The sequence below is a fragment of the Stegostoma tigrinum genome, chromosome 10 (genome assembly GCF_030684315.1).
Source record: "Stegostoma tigrinum isolate sSteTig4 chromosome 10, sSteTig4.hap1, whole genome shotgun sequence".
In the NCBI taxonomy this organism is placed as follows: Eukaryota; Metazoa; Chordata; class Chondrichthyes; order Orectolobiformes; family Stegostomatidae; genus Stegostoma; species Stegostoma tigrinum.
The window spans coordinates 30109928-30130075 of record NC_081363.1 but is presented as its reverse complement, the minus strand read 5'-3'; the positions used below and the strand labels follow the sequence as shown (position 1 = coordinate 30130075).

General features: G+C 39.6%; 1 protein-coding gene across 1 annotated transcript in view; it reads left to right on the top strand.

Moving 5' to 3' along the window:
- The window catches only part of mnat1 (MNAT1 component of CDK activating kinase), a 161505-nt gene extending 141788 nt beyond the window's left edge, over positions 1-19717 (top strand). The window contains exon 9 of the mRNA XM_048537992.2: positions 19168-19717. Within this exon, the coding sequence (XP_048393949.1) occupies positions 19168-19288 (121 nt within the window). The 3' untranslated portion in view covers positions 19289-19717. The remainder of the gene's footprint in view (positions 1-19167) is intronic.
- Positions 19718-20148: the final 431 nt, after the last annotated feature.

The following is a 20148-nucleotide window of genomic DNA, read 5'->3' as shown; positions in this document are numbered from 1 at the left end:
GAAAAAGTGGTATTCAACAAATTAATTGGATTGAAAGTTGATTAAAAGAATTCTTTTAATGTAGCAACACAATCTATCAAACTTCTCAGTACTCACCGTGATTAATGACTGAAAAACTGATGACAGCAGGGAAAAGATGGCTTTGACACTACCTGTCTAAACCACCTCTTGTGGAATAAAGCCTCGATAGTCTTACCAGACCATAGGGTGTGCTCTCATTAGAGAGAGAAGCCTGGTGGCGGTTTTACCTGACCCTCAGGTGAGGGGGTAGGTTGAAAAGCAGAGTTCTTCATGGTAACCTCAGCCAGTGTGGGAATTGAACCCACACTGTTGGAATCACTGTGCGTTGCAAATCAGTCATCCAGCCAACTGAGCTAACTAATATTACTTTAAGAAATAAGAACACACTTAGAAGTTAGCAAACAGAAGTCAGCCCATGGCCAGATTACCACTCTTACTTCACCAGGACTTTGTCAATACACTTACATGACGTTTTTGGTGGAATATACACTGCAAAAGGAACAGTGAATTTCTTTGTGCACAGACGTATTGTGCCTCACGTTTATACCCTGCAGCACGTATGGAAGGTAGAAAATGACTACCAGAGAACATAAAATAGAAAGATGAGTGAAAACCTCACTGCTGTTTCTCTGTGGATAAAGTTATGAAAAGTCCCATGAGAAAGAAGACAATGCACATTTAAGGATCCCTCCTGTATGCTGCACTGTATGCTTATCGCATAAATGAATACTGATGAAATTTCACCAGTGTTGATCAAACCTTTTAAAAATGTTGCATATAGTATGTAAGTGAGTTATTTTTTTCACATTTTCAGTCATAATCCTGAGCAATTATTTCCGTATTCTATTCTGAGAAATGCATGTTGTTTCGCAGACCACCTGCCCTGGAAACAACCTGAGTTTTCCAGTAGGAAAAAGCACCTATTGGAAAACTTGTTCTTTCTGAGAAACGTATGCCTGATACTTATTTGAGTTAAATAGCAAGCTTGTGTACTCCTGAATAATTGAATCATTGCATTGAATAAATGACCAAGATTTGATTCCTTTTGCTCAAGATAGATCTCCTTTCCCCGGTGCCTAATCACTTCACTGCATATACACCATGTATATTCATACAAATATGAAAGCAGTAATCCTTAATTGATTTGTCTTGTTTTCAAATTTGCTGTTTTGAAGTTCTGTTTCTTTGTGAATTACCTAATTACCTTGCTAAATGTGCAGGCACTTCAAATAAATGGTATTCTACAATATATAGCAAAAAAATCCTGCATGAGTTCAAAATGTTATGAAATAAATACTGTCAAATGTTGTGCTGTTCATCTGACTGACAGAAAATATGCCTACTGTGTGTTGTTTTAATGTACATGATAAGTACTGAGATGGGAAAGAAACAGGAATTGTTTATAAATTTAAGCAGGGTGTAAAAAATATTGGTCTGGAAATTTTGGCAGCATGGTGAAATCCAGTTTCTCTATTCTGCAGTGCTGCTATACATGGGCTAATGTGACTTGGAAAGCCAGGCTGCATCTTGTATTTTGACTTTTTTTTTCCACAGTTGTACTACCTGAGCTATAGGCCAACAAAATGCTATAGTTCAAGGTCAGACAATATGATTATAAAGCACATTCTGCTTGAGATGATAGAAAAGTATATTGTGCTGTGATTTGGCTACTGATCTGTATTCCGCTGAGTTAAGTGAAAGTACACTAAAAATTTATGAAACTGGAAAGATACTGTAGTATTTGATTTGATGCTGTGCTGTATTGTATTTATGTTTTGCACTTGCGAATCCCAAATTCTATTCCATTGTCTTTGTACTGCTTCATTCTTCTGACACCTCAAAGAATGAGTAAATGCTTTGCGTTTGGGAAAGGGCACTGTAAAATGTGTTGTAATTTTGCCCTCTAGTGTCCACTAATTTATTAACTATAGTTATGAAATAACAGCATGAGGCATTGAATCAATAGAAGTAGATTTAGACTTAAATAGAGTATTCACCCTCTTAGATTGTGTGAAGCTATTTCTGTGGAAAGCATATTAACCTCAAATTAATGCCAAAGATATAAGAATTAGAAGCAAGAGTAAGCCACTACCAGAAGTACACACCCTGGGCCTCCTGCAGTGCCATAATGATGCCACCCGAAGGTTGCAGGAACAGCAATTCATATTCCGCTTGGGAACCCTGCAGCCCAATGGTGAATGCCTAACCTGAAGAAGTTACCCTCCTCCCTCCGGACAACCTCAGGGGATCTCTCTCCCACTGCAACCCTCTCCACCTATTTTCTCCTCTATCCATCTTCGATCCTCCTCCCCCTCTCTCCCTATTTACTTCAGAACCCTCTTCCCCTCCCCCATTTCTGATGAAGAGTCCAGGCCTGAAACGTCAGCTTTCCAGGTCCTCTGCTGCCTGGCCTGCTGTGTTCATCCAGCTCGTTATCTCGGATTCTCCAATATCTGCAGTTCCTACTATCTCTTACCATTACCATCTAGAAGGACAAGGGTAGAGGATACATGGGAATACCACCACTAGCAAGTTCCACATCACACTACTCTAGGCATCATTGTTCTTTCAGTGTCACTGGGTCATGATCCTGAAAATCCCTCGAGCCGCATGTGGATCTGCCTACCTCAAATGGATTGCAACAGTTCTAGAAGACCCTTTTCAAGGGCAGTTAGGAATGCACAGTAAATATTGGCACTGTCCACTTCCCATTATGGGATGAAAAAAAGACCATGGCCCCTTAGAGCAGACTCTATCTATCTGTTTGATCAGGGCTGATCTTTTGTCTTAACTCCATTTTCCCAATCACTCCCCATATTCTTTAATTTCCTAAGAGACCAAACATCTGTCCTAATAGGCTTGAGTATACTCCATGATGGGATGTTTACAATCATCTAGACTAGCAAATTCCAAAGAATCACCTCTCTGTCTCCATGCGAGATGTTTGACCCCTGATCCTGAACAAATTGAATTGGCTTAATATATAGAGAATGCATTTAATGCAGCGGCTTACCTTGGCATATTGATGCTTTAAAAAGTATTAGATACACTGTTGGGTCTTTTATTTCTGAGAAAATTAGTAGACAATCCAGTTATACTCTCATGCATTCAAGATCAGTTCAGTCATGTAAATCTCTGAGTATTTCAGTTCCTCTATCTGATTTGGCAAATGAAGTTTATGAAAATAGAAACAAATGGAAAATCACCTCCTTATTTCAGACTTACTATGGTAGTTAATTTCACTTTCTATTTTTGGATTGTCTTTCTTTCTTTTACAGCTCAAAAGAATTTTCAAATATCTCCCATCTGTCATGTTTTATCTTTTCACTCTGTTTTCCCCAGTATTTTCTCATCTTTTTCCCTTATATATTCACCTCTCAGTTAGTGGATATATGCCCATGATCTGTTGAATTTCAGACTAACATCCTCAAATGCGATGTGTCTCCCAAATTGATGCCCATGTTTCCTGGAACACCAGTTTTGATTCAATCTGATAAGATTACTGCCCCTGCCATAGTACCAAAATGACTGTCATCAAAATCACAAATGATGTCCTATGTGACGGAGAAAAAGCAACTATTCCCACTCATCCTCTAATCTGTTTGCAGCCTACTGCCACAGTTGGTCACATCATCTTCCTCCAGTGTCTCGGCACCTTCCACCAGCTAGGTAGCAGTGCATGCCCCACTTTTCAGTGTATCTATTTCATCGTAGTCAGACAACTGCTATCAATGGCTTTTCTTCCAATTCCTACGCGGTCACCTGGTGGCCCCAATGAGGTTTGTTCATACCCAGTCTTTTTTGCAGTACAGGTACTATCCTGATTGCCACTGCTAGAACCTTGCGGCATCATTCACATATGCCAGTATGTAGTTCAGATAAAGAGTTGTTTGAGATAGTTTGCTGCCACCAGTACTCCTCTGTTTATACTTTTTCTAGGGTCTGTGGTAGAGGATACATGACAACATAGCCTTAGTAGAAAGTGACACTGTTCTAAGTTTACAAGATGATTTATTCAATGCTAACAATAAGTACAACTGCATTACCAGCTAGACATAGTTACCCGGGTTCTTAGAAGAAGAGAACACTTCTGCACCCTATGAAGGCTAGTCTAGAACTCAACATTTCCATCCTCAGACTCTATGTGGATCAATAGAGTGGGTGGAGCTCAATGTAACACGAGAATTAACTCCTTCAGAAATGTTGTGTTAGGTTTGATCCCAGGATGTGCACTCAACTACCTATCTGTGCTGTCACTAAGACCCCATGTTTCCATCTCCATCTGCCTCCGCTCCTTTTTTGCTGCAACATTGACTATTCTCTGGATTTTTAAAAATTCATGGAATCATTCATGGGATGAGGGCATCCATGGCTAGACTGGCATTTATTGCCCAGAGGGCAGTTAAGAGTCAACCACATTGCTGTAGATCTGGAGTCAGATGTAGGCCAGACTGGGTATGGGTGTCAGATTTTTCCTTCCCTAAACAACATTAATGTACCAGATGGGTTTTTCCTGACAATCGGCAATGATTTCATGGTCATCATTAAACTCATAATTCCAGAGTATTATTGAAATCAAATTCCACCTTCGTGGTGGGATTCGAACCCAGACCCCAGAACATTACCTGGGCCCCTGGATTAAAGGTGTAGCGATAATACCACTAGGCCATCGCCTATCCAACGATTGGCCTCTGACATTCTACTTTCAATTTGAAACTCTGATACTGTATCCTAAATTACAAGTGCTGTTCAACTGTCGGCTGTGTGCTTGATGACCGATGCTCAATACCATCTAAAGAACATTGATTTTAAAGTTCTCCTCATTGTCCTTAAATCGATACCTGCTTGGACAGTCGGTGTACTCTTATATTATCGTCTAGTCTGAGAAACCTCAAGAAATACCTGCATGTTTCTAATTCTGACCTGTTGAGGATGCACAGTTTTAATGGATTCATCATTGGTAGCCATACTTCCCATTCCCTAGGCCCTATTTTCTGGAATTCTCCGCCAAGAAATCTCACCACCTTGCCATTTCACTTTCCTCCTTTAAGACATTTCTTAAAATCAACCTCTTCGATTGAGCTTTTTGTCATTTGCCTTAATATCCCCTTTAGTGTTGCAGTGTCATAATTTTCTTTTATAATGTCTCTGTGATACATTGAGACATTTTATCACAGTGAATGCACCACGTAAATAATAGTTATGTGTATATGAACTGAATGAGCAACAAATGCATTGTGTGGTCAGGACGGTGCATCTAATATGGACTCTTACTCATACCATGATATAAATTTGATACAAGACAGAACATGTTTGCAAAGAGGCAGAATACTTTTGTGTTGCTCTCAATTGAAAACAGGGCTTATTTTAGTTGGCTAATTTAGTTCCTTTTTATTGGTGGCCATATGGTTGCTAGGGGAATATTTATACAGCCTGCAGTTTTCTGCAAAGCGTAAGTGAATGGATGACAGCTGTTAGAACTGTGAGCATGTACCGTTATGCCCAAATAGGGAAGCAAAATAGTGCTGAAAATTCACTGATAATGGCTGAACAGTATTGCCTTTGGTTTAATTATCCACTTGACACATTCTTACCTGTTTTGCCCTGTTTGAATAAATGACATTTAACTCTATAAAATATAATTTACATTGTATGCCAGGGATTTTCAGCCTTTTCCAAATTATGAATAACTTATGTGTTGAAACATTAAATTAAGGAAACTTGGCAGTGATTTAACATAGTATTAGAGCTTGACAGTTACATAACAGTATCTGTATTTCAAGTGGTGCTCTGAGTTAAGAACCCTAGACATACTATAAAAATGGATGAATCAATAAGTAACCGTTCAAAAACATTGAACTGCACAACATGTTATGAAGTCTTTTTCATTTTACAGTTTTATGTTAAAAAATATAAAATCTTACTTCCTGTTGTCCAGCTTCATACTCACTGGTCAGAGATAATGGGAACTGCAGATGCTGGAGAATCCAAGATAACAAAGTGTGAAGTTGGATGAACACAGCAGGCCAAGCGGCATCTCAGGAGCACAAAAGCTGACGTTTCAGGTCTAGACCCTCATCAATGTCAGCTTTTGTGCTCCAGAGATGCTACTTGGCCTGCTGTGTTCATCCAGCTTCACACTTTGTTGTCTTTCATACTCGGTGGTACTTGGCAATATTAAAGAGCAGAAAGCAAAAGAAGGTAATGTTGTAAAGTCTGATAAATAATTTCAAAACAAGAAAGAAGTTTATCATCACTAGTATGCCTAAGTTATGCCAGTCCTTAAAAGACTATGTTTTAGAAATGGCGCAGTTTTACTTATCAGACATTCAGATGCACATTGTGAATTAACCTCCAAGAGAGTTTTATTCATTTTAACTTGCAATCAGATAAGAGCTTTGAGCTTATATCTCCGTTAAGTACGTTAATAATCTGGTAATATGTTCTGAAAGTAACCTTGAATTTAGTATCAAGGAAAATTGAAGAAGAAACTGACTTTGAAAAAGGCAGAGATATTTCTGATGTTGTTGCTTGAGTTGGGGGATGGGGATGAAGGGAAGAAGGAGGGAGGAGTCAATTGAGTAGATTTTAGTCTCTACTACCGGTTTTCTTCAGCCTGAATAGAGTCCTACAGCACGGATACAGGCCCTTTGGCTCAGACTGGTCCATGCCGACCAAAATGTCCATCCACGCTCAGCACTTTTCCCTGCATTTGGCCCATATCCATCTAAATCTTCCCTATCCATGTATTTGTCCAAATGTCTTTTGGATGTAAACATACCTTCCTCAACCACATCCTCTAGCAGCTTATTCTATATGCTTACCACCCTCTGTGTAAAAAAAGAGTTGTCCCTTGGGTTCCCATGTATTGTTTCCCCTCTTACTGTAAACTGATGTCCTCTAGTCCTCAAATCCCCAACCCTCGGAAAAAGACTGAGTGCATTTACTCTATCCATGCCTCTCTTGATCTTACGCACTTCTATAAGATTCCCCCCTCAGTCTTGTCTATTGAAAAGAAAAAAGTCCTAGTTTGTCCAACCTCTCCCTATAACTCAATCCCTTCAGTCCTGGTAGCATCTTTGTAAATTTCTTCTGCACTCTTTCCAGTTCAGCAACGTGCTTCTCTAGCAAGGTGACCAAAACTGAACACGGTACTCCAAGTACGGCCTCACCAATGTCATGTACAACTGCATCAAAACTTCAGTATCCTGACTATTGAAGGCCAGTGTGCCAGGCAAGTGGTTTTCACTTCCCTGTCTACCCGTGCCTCCACTTCTCAAGTAACTTACCTATCACAGATGTTAAGCTTACTGGTCTATAATTCCCAGGTTTTTCTTTACAGCCCTTCTTGAATAAGGGCACAGCATTCGCTACCCTCCAGTCTTTCAGAACCTTACCTGAGGCTAACAATGATGCAAATATATCAAGCAGAGCCCCTGCAATTTCTTCTGTAGTCTCCTGTAGGATTCTTAGATATATCTCATCGGGACCAGAAGATTTATTCACCTTTTTACATTTTAATACTTACAGCACCTCTACTGTGATATGTACTGTCCCCAAGATATAGTAACTAACTTCCCCAAGTCACTTTGTCTTTCTTCATGATAAATACAGAGGAGAAGTATTCATTACGAACCTTACCCATCTCTTGCAGTTCCACACATACCTATCTACTATGTCCTTGCAGGGTCCTATTCTGTCTCTAGTTATTCATTTTCCTTTAACATACTTAGAGAATCTCATTGGATTCATCCTAATCTTCTCAACCAAAGCTATCTCATGCCCCTTTTCACTCTCCTGATTCCCTTCTTCAGTCAACTCCTGTATCCCCAATATACCTCCACGAATTCCCTTGATCCCAGCTGCCTGCTCCTGAGCCATTCCTCCTTGTCTTTGCTAGTCAAAGCCTCAATATCTCTTGTTATCCAGGGTTCCCTACTCCTGCCAACCTTGCCTTTCACCCTCATATTGAACATAAAGTTCTTGAACTCTAGCTATCACACTTTTAAATGCCTCCCACTTGCCAGAGGTTCCTATGCCTGCAAACAAACTACTCCAGTGAACCCCTGTCTAATTTCATCAAAATTTACCTTGCCCCAATTTAGAACTTGAATGTATGGACCAGTTTTATCTTTTTCCATAACTATTTTAAAATTAACATAACTATGGTCACTGGTGCCAAAGTGCTCCCCCACTGTCACCTCAGTCACTTGTCCTGTCCTACTTCCCAAGAGTAGGTCACGTTTTGCCCCTTCCCAAGTAGGACCCTCGATATACTGCTTAAGGAAAGTTTCCTGAACACATTTGAAAAATTCCACCCCATCTAAGCCCTTAACACTATGGCAGTCCCAATCTATGTTAGGAAAATTAAAATCCCCCACTATGACAACTCTATTGCGCCTGCAAGCTTCCCCAGTCTCCCTGCATATTTGTTCCTCTAATTCCCATTGACTATTTGAGGGCTCATAGTACAACTCCAATAATGTCACCATCCCCTTGCATCTTGGAAGCAACACACCATCCTGGATTCCCGTTGGTGGCCCCAGAATCTCCTGTCTGACCCCTTAACTAACAAATCTTCTATCACTAAGGTCCTGTTTACCTTTACCCTTTCCCGCTGTACCAGAGCCAGTTGTAGTGCCGCTGACCTGGCTACTGGTGCTTTCTCTTGATTGGTCGTAACCCCCAACAGTATCCAAAACAGTATACATTTTTGAGGGTGGTGGCCACAGGGGATTCCTGCACTCTCTACCTACTCCCTTTGCCCTTCTTGGTGGTCACCCAGCTAGTCTCTGCATGCACCTTACCACCTCACTAAAACTTTTACCTATGATGCTCTCAGTGTCTTGGATGATCCTGAGTGCATCCAGCTCCGGCTCCCTAACACAGTCACCCAGGAGCAGCAGCTGGGTGCACTTCCCAAAGTTGTAGTCATCAAGGACAGTAGAGGTCTTCCTAATCTCCCACATCCTTCAGGAGGTCCATGCCACTGCCCTAACTACCATCTTAACTGAACTAAGATTAAGAGGAAAGTTGAAAGACCTTTACTGAACTTACCACCAAAGCCTATTGTGCCAATGCTTTACTTCTCACTCTGCTACCAACACATTAGCACATCTCTCTTACCCCCTTTTTTGGTTAGAAGATGAGGGAGAGAGAGAAACACTATATTGATATAATGTTTGGGGCTTAAGTAGTCCTTGATGCCAGGCCCACAATGATCTGCTCTTCAATGGACGTGACTGCTTCTAGGCTGTATGTGCTGAAGTGATGCCTCTCCTCTGCTGTCACCCTCTGCTGGACTGAATAGGCAGAGAATGTGACAAAATAATAGTAGAAATCTTGCTTTCTTACACAATGCACTTTTTTAAATGTGCCGTCATTTTAAAGGCAGTTCTCTTCCCACAGGAAATATGAGTCTTGTTATTCCATGTAATTTGGGTATGCATGATTCTTCAGGGCCTCCCAAACCGTTCTCATTTTCAACAGAGTATAGTACATTGTGACAAACAATCTAGGCAAGGCTAGGAAGGAGAACCTTTTTTTGGGGAATATCAAGCACAAGGAACGAAATTAAGTAACAGGTCCTCACGGGTCACAGTCTCTGGATTACTACCTGAGCCATGTGCAAATTGTTATAGGGATAAAAAAGTTAGGGAAGTAAACACATGGCTAAAGAACTGATGTGGGAAAGAGAGGTTCCATCTCATGGGGCATTGACATCAGTTTTAGAACAGAACGGATCTGTACCGTTGGACTTAAACTAATTAATTTTCGGAAAGAGAAAGGGAAAACGACAGGATATATAATGGTACGTAGAAAAGGAAACAGCAGGTTAACATCTGTGCAGAGATAGTAGGAACTGTAGATGCTGCAGAATCTGAGATAAGAAGATGTAGAGCTGGATGAACACCACAGGCCGAGCAGCATCAGAGGAGCAGGAAAACTGACATTTCAGGCTTAGACCCTTCTTCAGAAATGCTTTTTAGTGTCCAATAAAGCTGAGTAGAATTGACAGTTCAGGTTGTGGATCCTACGAAGAATATAAAACAGGAGAGGTCCTTTGCAGTTCTGGGAGAGGGAGGCTGTGAGCTGGGGTATGCTTGATTGTAGTGCCAGGAGACGCCAGTGCATCGCTGCAAGTATGTGTTTCATGAGTCGCAGGGAGAAATGTTTTTGAAGGATCTCAATGTTCTGAATGTAGACATTGTTGTGGTTGGAGCCAAATTGGGAAGGCCTGAATGTGGACTGTAGTCGTTTGGGGAAGATCCGGTTCCATAGGCAGGCACTAAGAAAGGTAATGTGGCTGTAGTACCTGGTATGCTTCACGACGTGGTTGAGCAGTTTCAGGCCGAAGAGGTTACGAGAGAGTTGCAGTGGGAGAGAGATCACTGAGGTTATTCTGGAGGGAGGAGGGTAACTTCTTCAAGGTAGGCATCCTTAGAAGAGGCTTTGCAGTGGAGTTAAAATTGTTTCAGAGTTAGTAGGAACTGTAGATGCTGGAGAATCTGAGTTGGTCTTTCTGAAGAAGTGTCTAGGGTGGAAATACCAGCCTTCCTGCTCTTCTGATGCTGCTTGGCCTGCTGTGTTCATCCATCTCTACACCTTGTTATCTAACATTTATGCAAGAAGGTTTAACTACATCGAGGACAATGAAGGAAAATATGAGGAAAACTTAGGAGATATAATTAACAGAGATGTTAAAATTCAAAAAGAAGGTATGTAAACTAACATAAAGGCACTTTTCAAATGCTACAAGCATTTACGTAACAAGGTAGATTAGTTAACAGCACAAATTATTGTGAATGGCTACGATTTAGTAGCCATTATGGAGATGTGGTTGCAGGATGGTCACAACTGGGAATTAAATATCCAGGGGTGTCAGACTATTTGGAAGGACAGACAGGAAGGTAAGGGAGGTGGTGTTGCTCTGATATTTAGGGATGACATCAGGGTGGTAGTGAGAGATAATATAGATTCTGTGGAGAATAAGATTGAATCCATTTGGGTGGAAATTAGAAATTCTAAGAAGAAAAAGATCACTGAAAGGCATAGTCCATAGGCCACCAAATAGTAACATCATGTTGGGACAGGCAATAAACGAAGAAAATAACTAGTTCCTGTAAAAATGGTATTGCAATTATCATGAGGGATTTTAATCTACGTGTCGATTGGTCGAACTGGGTCGATCAAGGCAGCCTTAAGGAGGAGTTCATTGAACGTATCCACAATAGCTTTCTTGAACAGTACGTAATGGAACCGACAAGGGAGGAAGCTATCCTAGATCTGGTCTGTGTAATGAGACGGGGATAATTAGTTATCTGATAGTTAGGGATCCCCTTGGAAGGAGCGATCACAGTATGATTGAATTTAGAATAGAAAGTGAGTAGATAAAATCCAATACCAGGGTCTTGTGCTTAAACAAAGGACCCTACAATAGGATGGGGGAGGAGTTGGCTGACACAGACTGGAAGCAAAGACTATATGGTGGGACAATGGAGGAAATGAAAGTAGAGGACTTTCAAAGCTATTTTTCAAAATACTCAGCAATAGTATATTCCAGTGAAAAGGAAGGACTATAAGAAAAAGGGTAATCAGCCATGGGTTCCAAAGGAAATGAGAGGCTGCTAAATTGAAAGATGAGATGTACAATGGGGCAAAGACCAGTGGGAAAGTACTACAAGACTGGAAAAACTTTAAAGATCAACCGAAAGCCACAAAAAAGGCAATAAAGAAAAGTAAGATAGATTGAGACTAAACTAGCTCAATTTAAAGACAAATAGCAAGAGTTTCTATAAATGTATAAATTGGGAAATGAGGAAATAGCTGAGGCATTGAACAGGTATTCTGTGTTGGCCTTTGCAGTGGAGGATGTGTATAACTTGCCAGTAATTGATGACGAAGAAATTAAGGTAGGTGAGGACCTTAATGTGATCATTATCACAAAAGAAGTAATGTTGGGCAAACTAATGAACTTAGACAAGTCTCCTGGTCCTTATGAAACACATTCCGGGGACTAAAGGAAATGACGGGAATAATAGCAAATGCGCTGGTGGTAATTTTGCAAAATTCGCTGGAGTCTGGGGCAGTTCCAGCAGATTGGAAAACAGCCAATATGACACCACTGTTCAAAAGATGGGGAATTATAGGCTGGTTAGCTTAAGTTCTGTAGTAGGGAAAATACGTGAATCTATACTCAAGGAAGAAATAGCAAGACTTCTAGATAGCAGTTGTCCCATTGGGCAGATGCAGCATGGGTTCATGAAAGGCAAGTCATGCTTGACTAATTTGCTCAATTCCATGAAGACATTATGAGTGTGGTCGACAATGGGGTCCCAATACATGTGGTATATCTGGATTTCCAAAAGGTATTTGACAAGGTGCTACACAATAGACTGCTGCATAAGATAACGCGCATGGCGTTATAGGCAATGTATTAACATGGATCGAGGATTAACTAACAGGAAGCAACGAGTGGGGTTTGCAAGCAATGACTAATGGTGTACGAGGATCAGTGCTGGGATCACTTTTGTTTACAATTTACATAGATGATTTGCAGTTGGGGACCAGATGGATTGTGTCCAAGTTTGTGAATGACACTAAGATGAGTGGTGGAGCAAAGTGGACAGAGGACTCTGAAAGTTTGAACAGGGATATAGATAGTTTAAGTGAGTGGGCAAAGGTCCAGCAGATGGAATCCAATGTTGATAAATGTGAAGTCATCCATTTTGGTATGAAAATAGTAAAAGGGGCTATTATTTGAACAGTAAAAAATTACAGCATGCTGCTGTGCAGTGGGAACTGGGTGTCCTTGTGCATGAGTTGCAGAAGGTTGGTTTGCACGTGCAACAGGTGCAAATGGAATTTTGTCCTTCATTGCTAAAGGCATTGAAAAGCGGGAAGGTTTTGTTGTAGCTGTATAGGGTGCTGGTGAGGCCACAGCTGAAGTACTGTGTGCAGTTGGTCTCCTTACTTGAGAAAGGATATATTGGCACTGGAGGGGTTGCAGAGGAGATTCATTTGGTTGATTCCAGAGTTAAGATGGCTGGCTTATAAGGAGAGACTGATTTAGACAGGGATTATATTCATTGGAATTTAGAAGAACGACGGGGGTTCTTGTAGAAGCAGGGAGGTTGTTTCCACTAGCAGATGAAACTAGAACAAGATGGCATAGCCTCAAAATTAGGGAGAGTAAATTTAGGACTGAATTGGGGAGGAACTTCTTCACCCAAAGGTTTGTGAGTCAATGGAATTTCCTGCCCAGTGAAGTAGTTGAGGCTTCCTTATTGAATGCTTTTAAAGCCAAGATAAATGATTTTTTTGAATAGTAAATGAATTAAGGGTTGTAGTGAGAGGGTGAGTAAGTGGAACTGAGAGGCTGTGAAATGATCAGCCAGGACCTTATTGAATGGCAGAGCAGGCTAGAAGGGCCTACTCCTGCCCCGACTCTTACGTCTTATTTTCATGGGTTTGTACTCAGCAGACCTGACCTATTTTCTGCTATTAATGCCTTTTCATCCATGTTCTACTACCATTAGCATTACCTTTAACTTTTGCTTTTGCACATCTTTGACACCTGCTACACTTGGTCTTTCATCCTTTTCTCAACAGCATAAAAACTATCACTTGTCCCACTCCTTTAAGTTCTGAAGATGCTTCCAATTGGACTTGAAATGTAAACTGTTCTCTTTCTCTACAGATGCTAACATTGCTGAGTTTCTCCAGAATGTTATTTTTATTCCAGATCTTAAGCATCCACAGTACTTTTATTTGAATGGAAGGCTTGGTTGCAATAAATTTTTGCTTTTGAAAATTTATTAGTTAAGGTTTCTAACAGTAATATTTTGTTCGGACACCTTTTGAGTAACAGATTGAAGCATCTGGGATGTAGACACACTGTAATGGTGCCATCCTTAAAATGCATGTGGTGGAGTTATATCAGTCTGTGCTGTGTTTGACCTTCTTAATTATGCCATTTCATTTTATCTTATTTAGTTGCACTGAAAGTTGTCTTGAACGTGGCACTGTATTTCCTTGTGGGATCAATGAATGGGGTTCTATCATCCTTAGGATGCAATGTCACATCACCCTTCAAACTGCTGATTGCATCAAAATCATCATAATGTGTGTGTTTGAGACTGCAGACTTCTGGTTTTGTCGTATGTGGTCTGTTCTGCTGCACTGGGCATGATTTGAATCTCATGAATTATGACTTTACCAAGATCTGTGAAATCTGAGTTCTGCTACGCTGGGCATTGGTACCTACCAGATAGAGGATATTGGGAAACCAAGATGCTTGCATATTGGTACCACAGTGTAATATTGCCAATGTGTGGAACTCGTGATTCCTTATGTGCTGTGAGCCACGCTGAGCTATGTGTTTTCAGGATACTTGATTGGCACCAGTTTCTTTTGTTGACTTCAGCTTCAGTGTGTATTGGCTTGTCTTTTCAGGACAAATGATATTAAAAGCTTGTGAGTTCCTTATATTGTTGGCATGGTGTATGTTTACAACTCGGAAGCCGTGGTTGACTCTGAACTTCATTGAGCTGTTTGTGTTTGTGCACCTTCTTAACACTTTCCTTGCTTCCAGTGTTGTGTTACAACATGATGTTGGTTGCCTATGTTATGTTCTTGTCTTTGACAGCTTTTGGGCAGGTGTGACAAACTGCATCTGTTGGAGGTTTTGTTTGTGTGGTACTCTGTTGATCAAAGCAATAGCCTTGGGTGCTCTGAATAATGTCACTGTTGTTAGTCTGGTTCTATGTCTTCATGCATGCATCCATCTTGAAGTAATGTGTCAATATTATGGTCGTTTTACATTGGCCATAAGCTCTTTCCTACAAGTATTAATTGGTGTGGAAGTGGTGACTAACTCAATGAGCCTCTCTAACAGTCTCCCCAGAAAAGTCATACATGTCCTTTGCTGTGGCATCTTCCAGTAATGTTTTAATAACCACCTGGGGTTGCTTCTGTATGACATGAGTTGGAATCTGTTAATCCTGAAGTTAATTCTTACTTTAAATTTGTCTTTAAGAACCTTCTATATCTTTTCTGGATCTTTCTGATAGACCAGATGTGTGAATTCTGCGATTCCCTCCTTGTAAATGGCAACAAAGTTTTTAATGCTCTTTTCTTGGCATCTGTCATATGATGTATAAAATAGAACTGCATGTATCATTTGAACAGTTATATTTCAGTAAGACTATCAACGTTTACCCAATCATAATGAGGTTTCTACTAGCCATAGTTCTGTTGAAAAAATGTTATCCTTTATGAAGCCATATGACCTTAACTTTACATCAGTGGAAATATAACACTGCTCTTTCCTTAATAAGCTGTTTATACAAGAGATTATTACTTTTGTATCAATTTACAGGAATTAAGGATTCTAACCTTCCTGCTTTTTGCATTGTGAGCCAGCTCAAGATTACATTTACACTTCTTGTTTTAAGTAATGCAATCTTACAAATTTATTTTAAAGTGAAAGAACTTGCTTTCTAATCAAAAGAAATTAGCTTTATCTTCTTAGTTGTTAGTGTCCTATCTACAGATCTGCACAGTTTCTGTACTGTTAGAAACCAGTGCTATTCAAGGGTAAACAACCTCTCCTTTTGTCTGAAACTGTCACACTCCTGGTCTTTTACTTAGTTTTTCAAATGTCCGTCACATGGAAATTGAAGTTTTTTTTATAGACAGCCATTGCTGCTACATGGAGTGACGTAGTCCCCAACAGGTTCTATTACCTGATGCAGCAATGCTTGTTATCTCCTGTAATATAAGCAATTAAACATAGATATTATGTTGTTGAAGAGTCAACAAATATTGATTACAACAAACTATTATGTACAAACATTATGTTCCCAGGCATACAAGTATCTGGACTAATGCTGGCCTATTAGGTTACAACTGAGAAATATGCTTCCAGTATAGTGTCACACCAAAAGTGATCCAAGGTTAGATGAAGTATGAATTCCATGAGATCACGCACCATGATGTGTGTTTCTTAAGGGCATTCTGACTTTAAGACATCATTCAACACACAGAATCACAGCACGGAAAGAGATCCATTTGGTCTATTGTCTTCGTGCCAGCTCTTTGAAAAAGTTATTGAAATCATCCTACTCTCCTGGTCTTTTGACATAGTCATGCATTTTTTCTTTGCCAAGTGCATATGAATTTCTCTTTAGGAAATCACTGAAGTTGCATCTACCACCCTTTCAGACTATGCATTCTAGATCACAATCCACAAGATTCAAGTAACAAATTTGAATCTTCACCTTAAGTGAGAAATTAAAACCATCAAATAGACATTACAAACTTACAAGCATCTTTATTATCCTTGATTCCTTTTGAAAGAAAATTGCCTCAAATGTTTATTTGCCTCTGTTTACAAAGGAAAACAAAGAAGATATTTTTAATAGTTAAATATTTAGCTCCATAAATTCTTTCTATCTTGCTTTTTACACTTTCTTAAAAGGTTTCAATGCCCTTCATTTAAACACTATCATAATGCCCAGTTTTCTTAAAATAAAAGCATACGAAAAAACTTCAGCTCTCAAATCTCAAAGCTCAGAATCGTGCAGATTTTATCGCTCGGCTACATCTTAGTAAACACAGTCAAGCAAGAAGATATTCTAGCTGATTTTACAGTTAATTCTTCCTGTACAGTTTGCAATATTGGGTTGTTCACATGTTCCTCTTATTTTCCTGCTTCACACTTCTTTAACGTATGCTAAAGAAATCCTTCATTCATTAATGGCATGAGGACATAACTGGCTAGGCAGCATTTATTGCCCATCCCTATTTGCTCAGCGGGCAGTTGAGAGTCAACCACATTGCTCTGGGTTCTGGAGTCATATATAGGCCAGACTGGGTAAGATGGCAGTTTCCTTCCCTAAAAGACATGGGTGAACCAAAACAATCGACAATAGATTCATGGTCATTATTAGATTCTTAATTCCCAGTATTTATTGAATTCAAATTCCGCCATCTGCCGTGGCAGGGTTCAAACCTGGCTCCAGAATGATATCTGGATCTCTGGATTAACAGTCCAGTGATAATACCACTATGCCATTGCCTCCCCTTTCAATGCAGGGGACTTACCCATTTCTTTCCCATCACTTAATCAATATGGCTAGAAACATTTTTTTAGTCATTAGCTGCTAAAAGTAGAAACAGTATTATACAATTTATCCTTTAAACAGTTTCCATCCTCAGGATTTGTCAAATACAAAATGCTGCTGTGAAGTTAGGAACTATTTATCTCTTTTCTTCCAATCTTATGCATTAAGCTATGATTGCTTCTCACTCCTCTGTCTTAAACTTTAATAATCATAATTCTCCTCCAGCTGCATTTGCTCCATAGCTGCCCACTTCACATAGGTCTCTCAGAAATCACGTGTTTTCTCCCTTAGCTTGGAAGTGTCCCCTTACTTTTACTTTATCATCAAATTTTAATAATCAGTCAGTGTAGCATTCAGCTGCCTACATGCAATCAATCTGGAAAGCTCCAATACCTTTCTACATTCTCCATGACATCTCCACTATCTATAAAGTTGGATGTTCTTTAACGCTGTCTGTCTTGATGTTTTCAACAAACCTCTTGTACAGCACCTACCAAATGCCTTACAAAATTCAAGATTTATGTACACCACAATTGCATTATCCTTACACTAATTTATTAAGTAATAAAGTAGTTAAGAAAAATCTGCCTATTTGAGATTCATTCTTGCTGATTAATTAGTTCATGCTTTTGTAAGCTTTCACTAAATTCATCTCATATTATGGACTGTCTAAATTACCAGCAACAAGAGTAAGTACCTTGCTGGCATATCCCCAAGTGGAGGCAATTGTTAGAGAAATTCCTATTTCCAATATTTGATTGGCCACCAGTCTTCCTAAATACCTGTTGCTCTTTTAAGGAACATTTATAGTGCTATTTTCATATAAGCTTATAAATTTTGTAGTGCAATTACTCAATGTTGATTGTACAACTACAGTCTAATTTCAAACCTATGTATTGGAATTGGTCTGAGGCTACCTGAATAAGCTAGTTATCAGTTGTTTTGTGGTAGAAGTACAACATCTGGGAAGAAAACTATGTAAGAAGCAACTGACTCTTCATTGACATTGCCAACAGCTGAATATCAATAAACAGTGTGGGCAATATTAACTTCTTACCATCCGTTACTACTGCTTTCACAATTGATATTGATGTGAAACTGACAGTTGAAACATTAATTTTTCCCCCCTTTATTCATTCATGGGCTGACGGCAACACTAGCCAAACAGCATTTATTGCTCATCCCTTACTTGCCCAGAGGGCAGCTAACAGTCAACCACATTGTTGTGGGTCTGGAGTCACATGTAGGCCAGACCAGGTAACGATGGCAGATTCCTTCCCTGAAGGACATTCGTGAACCAGATGGGTTTTTCCCCAACGATTAGCAATGGATTCATGGTCAAGATTAGCTCTTAATTCCAGATTTTAATTGAATTCAAATTCCACCATCTGCCGTGGCAGGATTCGAATCCTGGTCCGCGGGACATTAACTGGGTCTCTGGATTAACAGTCGAGTGATGATACCACTAGGCCATTGCCTCACCTTACTATGTGAACTATTGAGTTTTGAGAAGATTTGTAGCTCAGGTTGAGTTTCTGGATGTGAGTTTGCTCGCTGAGCTGGAAGGTTAGTTTTTAGACGTTTCATCACCATTCCAGGTAACATCATCAGTGAGCCTCCGATGAAGCGCTGGTGTTATATCCCGCTTTCTATTTATCTGTTTAGGTTTCCTTGGGTTGGTGATGCCATTTCCTGTTCTTTTTCTCAGAGGATGGTAGATTGGCTCCAAATCAATGTGTTTGTTGATGGCGTTCCGGTTGGAATGCCGTGCTTCTAGGAATTCTTGTGCGTGTCTCTGTTTGGCTTGTCCTAGGATGGATGTGTTGTCCCAATCAAAGTGGCGTCCTTCCTCATCTGTATGTTAACTATGTTAATAGTAGTTTAATTGAGTAAATAGTTAATAGTAATTTAATTGAGTAAAAATATTATGACTTTTTTTAAAATTTATTGTTCTATTTACTTACTAAGCTAATGGGAAGTGTGCAAATTAATTTCTCAGAACTCTTTTCTCACTTTTAAGGTACTTGAACCATGTCCGTACTGCTACATCCCAGGATCTTGCTGGAGGCTACACCTCTTCACTTGCATGTTATCGTGCCCTACAAGATGCATTTAGTGGACTTTTCTGGCAGTCAAGCTAGCTTGTTGAACTGGAGGATTCTCAAAGACAGCCGTTGGATTGTTACCAAGAACTTGAACAGCCATAAAGAAAGCTAACAGCCATACCACAGCTGAATGGAAAATTGACACACGGCCAGAGAAGTTGAATTTGGACAGCTGTTTGGAGACAGCAGCTGATAAACTCAAAGATGAGCATTTTCTATTTACAAGGAGTGCGTTGAGATCCACTTACAGGAAGGAGATGCAGGCGAAATAGTGGTCACAGATGGCATACATCATTTAACAATATTTGAAGGTTGAGGAAGCATAAGTGTTCCTTAGCACAGCCAAAGATGATATCCATGTGGCTCAGAAATGATGTCTGTATGGAGTAAAGATAAAATCTCCTATGTTTGTCGAGTCAAGTTGTCAAAGTTTTCATTTATCTGAATAAAATTTATTCATACCTTTTTATTTATTGATTTTTTAAAATTCACTTAAATATAGATTACAACGGCATTGGAAGAGAGTATGTATGTAGAAGACTACAATTTATTTGATTTGTCTTATTAAAATGTCTTAAAATATTACTGTATTTATTACAAATGAGTTGAATGTGTGTAAAAGTTTAAAACTAGTTTGCTGCTGTTGTGCAGCAGCTTGAGATGTTTTTATTTATGGTCTTTCAATATTAATTATTCAAACAGAATTTCCTGAAATGTTGCCCAAAAGTATTTCAATAGAATTGTTTTGTTTGGATATGTTGAGCTCAGAGATGCCATTCACATCTTCAGTGATTGATTGATGGAATTGCAAAAGCTTGATCCCAAATGCACTGTGATAATGGGAACTGCAGATGCTGGAGAATCCAAGATAATAAAGTGTGAGGCTGGATGAACAC